This window comes from Propithecus coquereli, unplaced genomic scaffold, assembly GCF_000956105.1.
Source record: "Propithecus coquereli isolate 6110/MARCELLA unplaced genomic scaffold, Pcoq_1.0 Scaffold10, whole genome shotgun sequence".
Taxonomy (NCBI): Eukaryota; Metazoa; Chordata; class Mammalia; order Primates; family Indriidae; genus Propithecus; species Propithecus coquereli.
In genome coordinates, this window is record NW_012133858.1 from 6,481,099 (window position 1) to 6,494,999 (window position 13,901).

Genomic DNA, 13,901 nt, shown 5'->3' on the forward strand with positions numbered 1-13,901 from the left:
ATTAAATTCCAATGACATTACAATGTCAATCCTATGACCTAGCTTGCTTCCTAACAGCATCATCAAGTTAGACTCTCCCCAAAAGATCCACAGGAGAGTGAAACAAGTTACAAAATATGTAGAAGCTGTTATCATTATTGTGACTGCTTTCTAAGAAAGAAAAGAATGTCACGACATTTGCATAAAATTCAAATGGGGGTTGAATGAAAATGAAATTTAAACATTTTTGAAAAAAATATAAACTCTTTAGAGATAGCATATAAAGATCTTAAAAGTATCCACAAAAATAACAATAATCTTGATGAGTAAATTTAGATTACCCTAAAGATTCTAAATTCCATTTCATGATTATGTCCAAATCGAACAGTGCATTTTGTCAGCCATTCTTTTGTCAAAGGCCCAAATAAAATACATGAATTTTTAAGCCTCACTGTCATTAAAATTCAAATAAACTTTATCAACAAATAGAAAAATTTTGTTGTCAGCCAATCCAAATGTCTAAAAACTTAATTCATGATTTAAAGACATGAATGTTGGTGATCCACTCAACTGGATTCTGAAATAGCATGCCTAACTGCTATCAAAAAGACAGCTTCAAATATTAGAAAATCCTAAAGGTCTTCAGGTGTTTGAGTTCAAAGAAGTAACTGGGTGTTCTTCCAAAAGAATTGGTGTCAAAGGATTTGTAAAACAAAGCATTAGAGCTAGGATCAATTCAATTAATGCTTCATCTTATATAGAATGCAAAATAATTTTTCAGGGGGCAAAAGAGAACCCATCTTGAAGGAAGACAAGCTAACAAGTAAAAGAGTAGAGAAACTTACCTTGTTTTGGACTGTTTTCTAAGGTTATCGAAACAATTAAAAAAAAAACCCAAAACATCAAAAATAAGAAACTACTATCAAAACTAACTTTAAAAAAATTAGAAGTGCTATGTGTTAAATTAAATCGGAGGAGTTCTTTTCAACTCTTTCGCTCAAAATTAATGTTTTCTATACTGCTCAAAAATGAAGAGGATCTAAAGTCCAGGAAACATCACTTTTTTGGTTTCACTGTAATTGGTTTCCAAGTTTTGATACTTCTTAAACCGGCCAAAACTGAAGTAATATTACATTCCTTGAAGCTTAACAATGTTGTTCCATTTGTTTTAAAAATATTTTTAAATATCTAAAGGTAAACTTGATTAATATATTTGCAGTTACCTGAATAAATATCTTAAGGTAAAAATATTAAATATTATTTAAAATTTTTCATAGTAGTAGTTATCAATAACAAAAAAGTAACATATTTCCCTAATTTCCATCTGTCCTCACAAAAAAACAGTATTTTTCTAACATGGCAGTTAAATGCCTTAGTATTGTATAATGCTTTACAGAACAAATTTGAAACCCGTTATTAGCTTAGCAACAAGGCTAGACAATCCAATTCCAAAACGAAACTTTCTAGACTTAACTCCTCATCTCCACTCTAGTCATTCTTTCTACTCTACTTAGAATGGTCATTTATATGATGTGCATCTTGCCTTTGTTCACTTCATACTAGCTGAAATCTGCTCTTACCTCTACACTCACAGACTTCATTTCAGTCAAGCATATGAATTACCCACAGGCTACAGGACAAGTCCAAGATTGGCTCCACCCTTACCTGAACAAAATAAAAACCTCTCTGGTTAAAACCCAAAGTTGTTGTCAATTCAAAATTTCCTTGGTACTTTCAATAGCGTATTGGTTAAAGGCATGAACTCTGAAAAGCTGTACTGTCATTAACCAGTTGTACACATTGGGGAAAGTTACTTAATCATTTTGAACCTGAGTTTCCTTATCTGTAAAACAAGTAATAATAGTACCCTCCTCATAGGACTGCTGTGAGGATAAAGTGAGATAATTTATGTATCAGGTTTAATACACTGGTTGGCAGGGAACAGGTACTCAATAAATTTACTTGACAGTATCATTAGGCTTATGATAACGATGAATTCTTAGCAATTTCTAGCTTTCAAACTTCCTTGAAGTAGTTAAACTACCTTCTGGTTCTTTTAAGCTGGCACATATGACACACTGCTTCCCCTGTTGTCCAGCATCTGCAACTGTATGGATGCCTGCTTGTCTGCCTGAGTTTTACCTTGCTACCCTCCGTGTGTTTCTGCACTGATTATCTGCATATCTATTTATCTATCCTTGCCCCAAAAGTCGCCATTTCAGTACACTGCAGATTTTTCTTCTGCTCCTTGCTTCCATAGTGCCTTTTGCTCTACTGCCTACACTTTCTGTGATGACACTTGACTCCCATGCAACACATGGACTGCAAAGTGTCCCTAACTTACTCTTAGGGACACTTTTGTTCTACCTCTTCCAGGAGGCCACCAATCTGAATCCTCTCTGGTCTATTTCAGATGAACTCTGAAAGCACAGCCTGTCCGTACCACTTACACTGGAAATTTGATATACCCTTTAGAGTTGCATGATTCACGTGTTCATTCAATGATCATATGTAAGAATAAGATCACTTCAACAGAGTCCCAATTTGTTAAACTAGAGACTTGTCAAAACAAATGGCAAAGAAATGTTTTCATATAGCCATTAAGAATAAAGAACATTTTATATAGATTTGAAAGGGAAGGATACTGACACAACAAAATATATACACTTAATTGAAAACTAGTCAACTTTCATTATAAAGCCTCTGATTTGCCATATTTCAGTTCTAAGACAAAAATTAAAATGGAGTTAATCTTCTGGATGACTTTCCCTATCCCCCCAAAACATTTTTTTTAAAGTATGATATAATTTTATATATATATGATTTCTTTTGTCTTTACTGAGATGTTTGTTATATAGTATTTAGCTTGTTTATGTTTTATGTGTAACCAAACCTTTTAGTATGAATTATGAAGTTTTGCAGATGAAAAAATTCTGGTTTCTGAAAGCTTTGTTAAACCAGAGAATGTCAGTCCCAGCAATCTATACTTCCTTGCTAAATCTTCCTCAGCAAGTTCTGTCCATGCCAGTGCTATCCGGCTTCAGGAATCACAAAGCCAAGAGCTCACAGTACATGCAACATTCTCAGTAGCACAAATAGGATTTCGTTCCTCCATCCTCACAAGTAAGAGTTAAACTCTGTAACACTTTCTTTCAATAGCATTCTCTATTACAACTGATAAACTATAAATTAGGACTTTGAAAAACATGAGAGGAAAACTAATTTTTATCAATAATCGAATCACACTGAAGGAAATATAAAGTGTTCAGCTAAGTTAGTAAAGGGTGAATCAATTCTAACCTCACCCCACTAGCCCAACTGGTCTAAAAAAAACCCCAATAATGCTATTATTATTCAGCTATTTAACATGGCTGTGAATAAAAGCCATAGTCAAGAGGAAAAGAGGATTGACATGTTTTTAGGCATAAAAAATACTTAGAAGACAGGTTTTCCATACTCTTTACTATATTTAGATAGAACTGAATGTATCCAAGAACTAAAGCCTTAAAAAACAAACTTTATGGGAAAAGAAACCTATTGAACATATAATTCTGAGTGATTTGGTTTATTTTTAAAATTTCTTTTATTTGTGAGAGGAAGATCATTTATAAAAGCTTCCCCATATGTAAAAATGGCCTCACAACATTTTTACTAATTGAAATAAAAAATTATGAGGCTGGGCATGGTGGCTCAAGCCTGTAATCCCGGTGCTTTGGGAAGGTGAGATGAGAGGATCACTTGTGGCCAGGAATTTGAGATCAGCCTGGGCAACATAGTGAGATCCCATCTCTACAAAAATTGTAAATAAACAAACTTAACAAGGTGTGGGGCACACACCTGTAGTCCCAGCTACTTGAGAGGCCGAGGAAGGAGGATTGCTAGAGCCCAGGAGTTTGAGGCTGCAGTCAGCTATGATTATGCCACCACACACCAGCCTGGGTGACAGAGCAAGACCCTGTCTCGAAAAAAACAGAAACAAAAACCCAAAATCAAATTATGAAAACTGCCACAACTATAAAAAGCAACCATAATTTATTATAACAGAATATCAGGACAGGTATTCTGTGTCTTACAGGAAGAATTCCTTATAGGAATTCAGGAAAAAAAAATTAAAAATAGTACCGAAGTTTTTCATTCTTCGATCCCCCTTCCACCCCCATGGCAGTAAGACTGGCAGTTTCTTAAGAGTAAAATGATTACAAGGTGAGGAGAAAAGAACATAACTGAATATATGTCATTCTAACATTTACTTTATATATGCATTTTGAAAATGCAAAGGAAAAGGTACCTTAGACAAAAGTACCTGATCACAAAGGAAATCCGCCAGTGACAATGAATGTTTACCTTGTTATGAACCTGAGCAGTAATTTTGGCCCTAAACAAAATTATTGATTAGAATTATTATCTCCAACCTTAGCCTCAAGTCCCCACCTCCTCTCCCATATCCCAAAACATCACCTAAGGATCTATAATTTTCACAAAAAGATATAAATCTTCCGTAACTGCCCAAAATAGTGGTCCAGAGGAGATTTACATTTTGACAGTTTTCAGTGCCTTAGTCTAAAAGCAGAAAGCTTTCAACAGAATTTAAGAGATCAGCCTCTGGATGAAAAAATACTCTCCCCTAAAATGGTATTTCATAGGCAAGCTCACATTTAGGAAACGGACCTAATTAATAATAGCTTGTCCACAGGGAGTTAAAAATTTTTCCATTTGAAAACCAAATCAACTATGTCCTCGGTTTATAAAAGCCACAGAAGATTTCTTTATCATTGATCAAGCTGCCAAGCAGGTAATGATTTTTAACCATGTTGCAAATGGAGCAGAGAATGGGCTTGGGGGATGAGGGACTAGAAGGAGACAGTATAATGACCTAAAAGGATAAGACAGGCCGTTAGGAAAACAGTCTTTAAGAGCTGACCACCTAAACGATCCTCACCACACAACGTTCCAGGGTCAGTTAGGTGACTCATTATCTGCTTGACAATTTAAAAACGGATAGACATACGAAAAGTCTCTCTTATTGCTGTAACTATTTAAATGTATTCTAAACTAAGAGCCTACAAAGAGAGAAAGCCTTGAAATAGGCAAACTTTAGGGCATTAACTTCCCCCCAAAAGAAAAGCCATTGAGAATATGAAAGAAAGAACAGCAAAGACAAAATAATAAATGATGGAGAAATTACTCGTGATTCTACATATATTTTCCCAAATAGATGTAACTTATAGGTAACTTGATTACAAGACAAAAAATATTATCTAAGTTCTACTGTCTTTAGAAAGAGTCTATAAAAAGAATCAAGAATATGAAGTAAAGAAAGAAAAACTATCCCCTTATATCAGTTCCACCTAGGGAGTGAACACCGGGGCAGAATTGAATCTCTCTTCAAAAGAAACATTTTCTTTGTTAAGAAAACACAGTGACTGCTTTGCACTAGCTCCTCTCAACTCCTTAACTTCTTCTAAACTATTCTCTATATGAGAACTCCAGCCTTTGCTTCCACCCCTTTTAGATGTTACTAAACACACAGAACAGCTAAGCCATAACTGGCTTAGTGGCAGAGGAAAATTCAAAAAGGCCAAAGAGATATTTTTCTGCTTCTAGTCCCATTCTGAATAGTCAGCGATCTCACGTGTGTACTCTGGAGTCACAAAGACTTTAGCTAGAAATTTTGCCTCCATCACTGACTAGATTATGTAAATTTAGAAAGTTTCTTAACTTCCGTGTGCTTCCTACTACAACCTTATCTATAAAATGGGGATAATAATAGCTCCTGTCATTCAAGATTAATGTGAGGACTAAATGAAATATTCAACAAGACATTTAGCACAGTTATCCGGTACTTAGTAAATCTTCAATAAACATTAACTACTCATTATATCTATCCTTCCTAAATCCAAGATTTCCCCATGGTCTAATGCAGTTCTTTTCCAATCTGTGGGATTACAGCATTGTGACGAGCGCTCAAAAAAAAAAAGAAAAAAAATTACTAGAATAAAAGTATCGGAGTGCAATAAGGGAAAGTATTGCTTTGCAAATCTTTTTTTCAGATACACACCTACCCACCCACATATATATATATATATATATATATATATTTTCTTAATTTAGCCTTATGTGGCTTTTCTGTGATACCATCCTTAAGTAACTTTCAGTAGACAGCACAGGTTTCTCTTCCTCAGGGCAAAACAACATTTTGAGCATTTTGTATAAAACTCTACAACACTTAATTACACTGTGCTGGTTTATATGTCTGTCTTTCCCTTAAGAACATAAACTCCAAAGAAACTGCCTTATGTTATCTCCATTTCTGGTGCCTGAAAAATAACTAGAGGCTCAGTAAATTTTTGTTCAATGAATAAGTAAAACATCAAAATCTAATAGGCATTAAAAACATACAAAAATATTTAACCACTATCATTATTATCCAATAAGGTTTTTTTACTTATAGCTAAACTTAAATTTATGTTTAAATTTAAACACGAAATCCATAAAATTATTCTTTCTCCAACAGTGCCTGGTATTTCTCTTCTATCTGAAAGAGATGAATAAATGCTTACTTAAGAAACTGAAATGAATGATGTGCAAAATGATCTTTAAAAAGTAGAACATCAGGCTGGGCGTGGTGGCTCCCACCTCTAATCCTAGCACTCTGGGAGGCTGAGGAAGGAGGATCGCTTGAGCTCAGGAGTTCAAGACCAGCCTCAGCAAGAGCTAGACCCCGTCTCTAATAAAAAGAGAAAAACTTAGCTGGGCAACTAAAACTAGAAAAAATTAGCCGGGCGTGGTGGCGCATGCCTGTAGTCCCAGCTACTGGGGAGGCTGAGGCAGGAGGATCACTTGAGCCCAGGAGTGTGAGGTTGCTGTGAGCTAGGCCAATGCCACGGCACTCTAGCCCAGGCAACAGAGCAAGACTCTGTCCCCCCAACCCATGCTCCAGCCCCCCCAAAAAAGTAGAACGTCAAAGCATGCAGCTATGCTGCACAGCTGAAGTTTTATTTAAGCAGACCAGCCATATTCATGCTTCTTTTTAGGAGCAAAGAAGGTTGAAGGAAAGTTATAGGCAGAAAAGTTTGCCTCTATATGACAAACTGCCCAGTAACTCCTTATGCAGATAGTGCAGGTACCATGACAACACATCTAAATGAAAACACTTGCTTGAGTATTTAAAACAAAGAAATATGAAGAACTTCAATAATTTCAATAATCTTATATTATCACCACAATTCTCAATTCTATTTAAATATGAAAATCAAGTTTACAAATTCACCAAATCTGATTTTATTCCATCACTAAAAGCAAAACACTGGAAATCAATTCTAAAGAAACACTTTTCACCATGCTTAGGAGCAATAAAGGTCAAAAGTTAACTATCTACTAAATCAAGTTATTTATAAAACTTGGTTTTACATTTGTCAAAAAAATAAATATTTGCTCTAAAATGAGACTTAGATTTTTAAGGTGTGGGTTCCTTTATACTGATCTTCTGGAATATTTATTTCTAAATCATTAACAACTTGACTGAGAAATTTTTCCCAGCTAGCTCAGGCATTCTGCTTTCCTCCCCAGACTAATCAATGTAGATAACTTTACCTACTCTAAACTTGTTAAACACCTAAAGAAATAGCTATTTCAGAAAAGCTTCCTTCCTTTTGTCACTTTAAACATATATTTTAAGTTATTACAAGACTCTTTCAAAATAATTTATTGGGCTTGGACATTAAAGCCAAGTCTTAACAATCAACGTTGATTTACTGAAAGAAGAAAAAAGATAAACTGCGATTTACAATCTAAACCAATCAAAGTGGCAACGAGTTGTTGCTACTTATCAAAAATTCTTCCCTACATCTGAAAATAGTCATTTTAATGATCCTAGTAAGGGTGGTAACACTCACCAGTATGAATCTTCTCATGTCTCTGTAGCAGGTACTTCTGTATGAAACGCATGTCACATTGACTACATTGAAATGGTTTTTCGCCTTAAAATAATTTCACATCCATAAATTAGTTACTGGATAAAACAACAGTTTTTAGTTACTGTTTCTGAGGAAAGATAAAATCTTAAAAGCCCAAATTTTGGAAAATTCAAAATATCCACAAATCTTTCACATTGTTCATTAACTTAACAGAATTTTATTTCCTCTCAATTTTTTCCCCAAATTTAAAAATGCATATTCTCACAAGCACATAAAAATGAGATTAAATTTGAACTATAACCTTCACGGAAATAAAAAAAGGAAATAAGTAAAGCAATTTAAAATAGAATTTAAAAATCATGGGATGAGAAAGGACTCTACAGGTTATCTATGTATCTTAAATATCTGTCCTTCCTTTTTATCTGGAGGAAGAAGCACCCATCCTGTTCTCCATGGCTAACTGTCCCTTCCTTTATTCTCTTTCACCAATTTCCTTCAGAACCTTCAGAACTTTCTAAACATCCCTTTTTAAAATAATCCTGTCTCTTCAAACTTTCCCCCTCTGCTGGATCCTTTCCTTTTAAGAAAAGTATTCTTTGGTCTGATCTGTGCTGAGAAATCTTGTTTCAATCCTACAACACTCCTACCTTAGGACTGTCACTCCTTCTCTTTCACCACAACACCTTCTTAAAGAGTAGTCTACTCTTAAATCTCAAACTCTGCACTACCCACTTGTGGCTTACCCCTTATACTCTGCTTCTGAAAAGCTACTTGTGGTCTCCCTGCTATCAATTCTGAAGATTTTTTTTCTCAGTTTTCTAACTCTCTCTATCCTGAGGGTTGTGACATTGTTGATCATGCCCTGCTTGGAATTCTTTCTTCTTTTGGCCTCTGCGACACTATGTTTTCCTAGTTCATCAAGCCTCCATTATTGCTCTTTTGCTCCCACCGTTTATCTTAGATGTCTAGTTTGTTTACCCAAAGGTCTGCAATCAGTCTTTAGTTCTGTTCTCCAAAACTCATGATCTTAGCTATCATTTTTTGTATTTGATTTCCAAATCCATATTTCAAACTGTTTAGACATCTAGCACACAAAAAAAGAATGCTGATAGGCTTTTAATAATACATTCTTTAATCATTTCTCTAACTAAAAGGAGCACATTAAGCCAAATAAATGTCCAATTAGGACTATTTAGTTAATTTTACACATCCATGCTAATTGTTTTCTCACTTAAGAGTCTTCCTGGTTTCCTTATGACATGCTGGCCTATGAAATCTCCGATTTGGAATGCCAGGTTAGCTACATTCTTAGGAATGAATGACATTTACAAGAAGATGAAAATAACAGAGATAATAATTTTAATGGCCATAAGCCCATTTTAATTCAAGAAATACCTGTATGAATGAAGACATGTCTCTGTAAGTGATAGTTCGTTCTAAAGGCAGCATTGCAGTGCTCACAAACGTGAGATTTAGGGGTTTTCAAACCAAGTGATCCATCCTCATTTATTGTAAGGATCTAGTTTAAAAAAAGGCAAAAACAAAAGAAATAAGTTTTTAAAATGTAATTAAATACTAATTTTTAAAAAAGATAATGCAAACAATGGTCACCAGATATTTTTTCTTAAATCATCTTGAAAAGACTACTGGAATAATGTTATTATTAATTGTAGGAAAGTACAATGTAACTCAGAATGGGAAAAATCACTAATAAAACCTTGGAAGCTGGTTAAGTAAGATCTTACCACTCTACCTCCTCCCTTGTAATGCCAATACCTAATAGAGTCCCTTTGTGTTCTCTGCTAGGGTAAGCACAAGTCTATTTTCAATTTCAAATTCTCATATATATAGGAAAAAAGTCTTATGTTTTACCCATGACCTAATATCAATAAATATGGAACAGGTTAAATAAGTCATAGAAAATGAATACAATTTAATATTATCTGGTTATAAAATGAAAAGTGCTCTATATACTATATAAAAAGATCACGAGGATTTGTTAGGTAAAAAAAAAAAAGCAAAGTTTAGAACTCAATGTATAACTTTGCTGATTTTTGTATATAAAAGAATACATACAGAAATATATTTGTTTGTATATACATTAAAAACTACATTTAGAAGGATATACATAAAATGTATATAATCCTGATTGTGATGGCTGAGGAACTGGGCAGGGATAAAGTGGGAGGGAGACTTGACACTGATTATATACTTAAAACATTTTCCGGGGCTGTGTACGGTGGCTCCCGCCTGTAATCCTAGTACTTTGGGAAGCTAAGGTGGGAAGATCACTGAAGGTCAGGAGTTCAAGAATAGCCCGCGCAAGAGTGAGATCCCATCTCTACAAAAAATGGAAAAATTAGCCAGCATGGTGGAGGGTACCCGTAGTCCCAGCTACTCCGGAGGCTGAAGCAGGAGGATCACTTGAGCTCAGTTTTGAGGTTGCGGTGAGCTATGATGATATACCACTGCACTCTAGCCAGGGTGACAGAGCAAGACTGTCTCAAAAAAAAAAAAAAAAAAAATTGATCCATGGAAGTGCTTACCTATTACAAGAAGAAGAAAGAAGGGAGGAGAAAAGAGAAGAGAGGAGAAAGGAGAAAGAAGAAGAGAAACTACGTTTTCAATAATAAAGTATAATTTGAAGTCTGTTTCAGTCCAGGATCTCTAAGATTATTCTAGAGCAACTCAACTGTTAAACATATTCCTAAAAATAATTGTCAAATAAATAAATTAGAGGTGGGTATGGGGAAGGAAGATAGGAGACAAAGAAATCAACCTTATCTTCCTGGGCTTCTTGAGATTGAGAACATTGTGTGCCTGGTCTGGATGGTACCAGAGAGAAACTCACCTTGGGCCTCATGTATTCCAATTTATCTACTATGTGTTCAACATGAAACAGTAAGCTGCCTCTCATCAAACATGTGGCAGAGTGAAAAAATAAATGATCTCTTTTTCATTATTGAGGAGAACAAAAAGATAGTAGAATATGACATGAGGAAGCAAAGAAAACTAGGAGATAAAATCAGGAGGGGCATGGCCAGTGAGAGGGAAACAATGCTGGAGGTGGGGGCATACAGAATGGGAGTTAAGAAACTGTGTCCAACACAGGGTAGAGAAATCTGGGAAGCATCTTGATAAGTACAAAGGACTGTGGAAACACACAGCCATGACCCTTTCTCAAACCTAGAAAAGGAGAACAAGTAAGAGGAAAGGCTTTAATCATTAAAAATATTTTTAACTTTCAATTCAGGAAGACAGTTCAGCCTATACTATATGCAAATCAATGGTAATTATTGTGCAAATTATACAGGGCATTTGGGTTCTGGGCAAACTGCCATGTGGTCAACAATGCTTCAAAGTCTATGCACCAAAGTCATAGAAGGGAAACATTTGGCAGGAGCATGGAAGTGGGTGTCACAGCTTCCTGAAGAGAGTCAGTGAGAATGGAAAGCTTCATCTCTGGCCAGTTTGAAATTTTTTCAACTCCTCCAAGTCACATAATAATATGCACATTAACACTATGCAAAAAAAAAAAAAAAACAACACAAAATCTTTTAAAATACAATTAAAAATATTTCTAACAAAAAATAAAAAGGTATTAGATATTTTGTATAAAATGGAACTAAAAACAAGATAGCACCAGGTATTTTTTTTTTCACATACATTGATAACAAGTAAGAAAATCCAAGTGCCAAAAAACATGGCAGTTTAATAGCTTTCTGTGGCATAGCAACTGCAGGGAAAGGCTTTGTAAGGAACAAATCTGGCCCAAGTTGCTTAATGTGAAACGGATGTAATCCTTGACTGTACAAAGCCCTTTTATGAAGAGTTAAGGAGTTCTAGGTCATTGTTTTCTGGCACTGGAGGTAATGCTGCCTTTGATTATGGAATCAAGCCTTAATTCAAGGTGAATTTTACAGATGAAACAGCTACCACCACCTTGTAGATAAATACACAGAAAGATCTAGCATATTTATAAGTTCAAAGAAAAAAAAAACACCAAATTCTTGGACATTTTATATTTTCTTTTCTTAGGCCCTGGTAACAAACATCTTTGTTTAAAGGACACAGAGTAAAATTCACCTTGCCTCAGATGAACACCAATGATCCCTGCAATTTGTAATCTGTTTTAAATATATCCACCTGATGTTGTCTGTTTTCTTCACCACTATAGTCCCAGTGTTCAAAATGGGGTCTGGAGCACAGTGGAGACTCTACACCTGTCTGACATGGCTGCCTGCTATCCACACCAAACTTCCCTCACAGCTTATCACTTATTTTTTTAAAAGTTTGATAAAAGCAATACTTTTCAATTTTTCAGTCTTCAGAACACTGAGTAGTGCCATAGAGAAGTAGGTATGCAAAGAACAAAGTCCCTTGGCAGAACAGAAAAAGCACATTAATGCAGGCAAAATTTTCTTCTTGGTATAGACTTGGATTCTTTTCTTGTTCACATCCTTCCAAGATCTTTTAGTAGTATGTGATCTACCAGGTAAGTGTGTTTGCCTTTGAGATCAGCAGTCTCATCTGCTACTGGTACCATAAAATATTTTTGCTTTCCTTTTTCCTCTCAACGTATAAACACCAATACAAACGAAGAATTTGACATTAAAAATTTTAAATTCTAGGATGTCTGCTATAGCATCTCCAGATGCTTTATCTTGCCTCCTGTCACTGCTACTTAAGGAGAAATATGGTATATTATGAAGACCAAGCAATCAGGCTTTACAGAGAAATTAGTAATTGCTAGCTGGTCCAAAGGCAGTGAGTTATCTCACTTGATTGTTCAGTCAGTTACAGATTGAACTCCTTGTTCTACTATCCCCCCTTCTCACTACTACACTTGACTAGTCTTTAAAAAAAAAAAAAAAAAAAAAAAAGACAGAAAGAAATTAGTAATTGCCTTAAACAATACCCAACACATTTGATTTTATCTGTTCAACAAATTTAGAACAGATTTTACAGAAGAAAAATGTCAGTATCTATTGGAACTCCTCAGTTAATCTGCTTTCTCAGTGTCTTAGTCCACTGTAGATATATTTTTTGAGAAAAATCTGTTTCCAGCTAGCTACACATACAGAGACAGACACACACACACACACACACACAGTGAAAGTTATCTTAAATAATACACCCATTTTCATCAGGCAAAGCGCTAAGCTCTGCCTATTCAATTCAGAGATTTTTCACTCCTTAAGGATAAGTGCCACCTAATAACTAAAACCTGACACCTCTCAATATAAAAGGTTCTGCTCTCTTAAAAAGGCAGACATGATTTTCCACATTCTATGTACGTACTACTAAAATTACTAAGGCATATTTTATTTATTTTTTTATTTTATTTTTTGAGACAGAGTCTCAACTGTGTTGCCCGGGCTAGAGTGCCGTGGTGTCATCCTAGCTCACAGCAACCTCACACTCCTGGGCCCAAGCAATCCTCCTGCCTCAGCCTCCCGAGTAGCTGGGACTACAGGCATGCGCCACCATGCCCGGCTAATTTTTTCTATATATTTTTAGTTGTCTGATTAATTTCTTTCTAATTTTTTAGTAGAGACGGGGTCTCGCTCTTGCTCAGGCTGGTTTCGAACTCCTGAGCTCAAACAATCCGCCCGCCTCGGCCTCCCAGAGAGCTAGGATTACAGGCGTGAGCCACCGCGCCCGGCCACTAAGGCATATTTTAAATTAATGACTACAGGTTTTATCACACATTCCTATTATAAATCAATCGAAATTGACTTCTAAGCCACCAAAACCCAACGACAACATAGTTTAAATTTCTCACCTATTATGAGATGTTTCACTGCAACTGAGGGTGGGGGAAGGAAGAGTTTTTATAATTCTCTTTACTCTCCAAATCAAATTAGAAATGAAAGAACAGTGCATCTCCAAAGACATACAACAAAATAACAAAGTCATCCAGAGGAATAAGCATTCTGATTATCTTGACCATCCTAGTTACTGCTAATATCCTGTCCTCACATTGTCACTTTCTTTCATTCTTCA

At 35.4% G+C, this 13,901-nt stretch overlaps 1 protein-coding gene across 1 annotated transcript in view; it reads right to left on the bottom strand.

The window, feature by feature from the left end:
• The window catches only part of ZNF148 (zinc finger protein 148), a 147,305-nt gene that overhangs the window by 33,097 nt on the left and 100,307 nt on the right, over positions 1-13,901 (bottom strand). Inside the window, exons 6-7 of the mRNA XM_012641807.1 lie at positions 9,291-9,414; positions 7,875-7,958 (exon numbers count right to left, since the gene is read on the bottom strand). Coding sequence (XP_012497261.1) covers positions 7,875-7,958; positions 9,291-9,414 — 208 coding nt within the window. The remainder of the gene's footprint in view (positions 1-7,874; positions 7,959-9,290; positions 9,415-13,901) is intronic.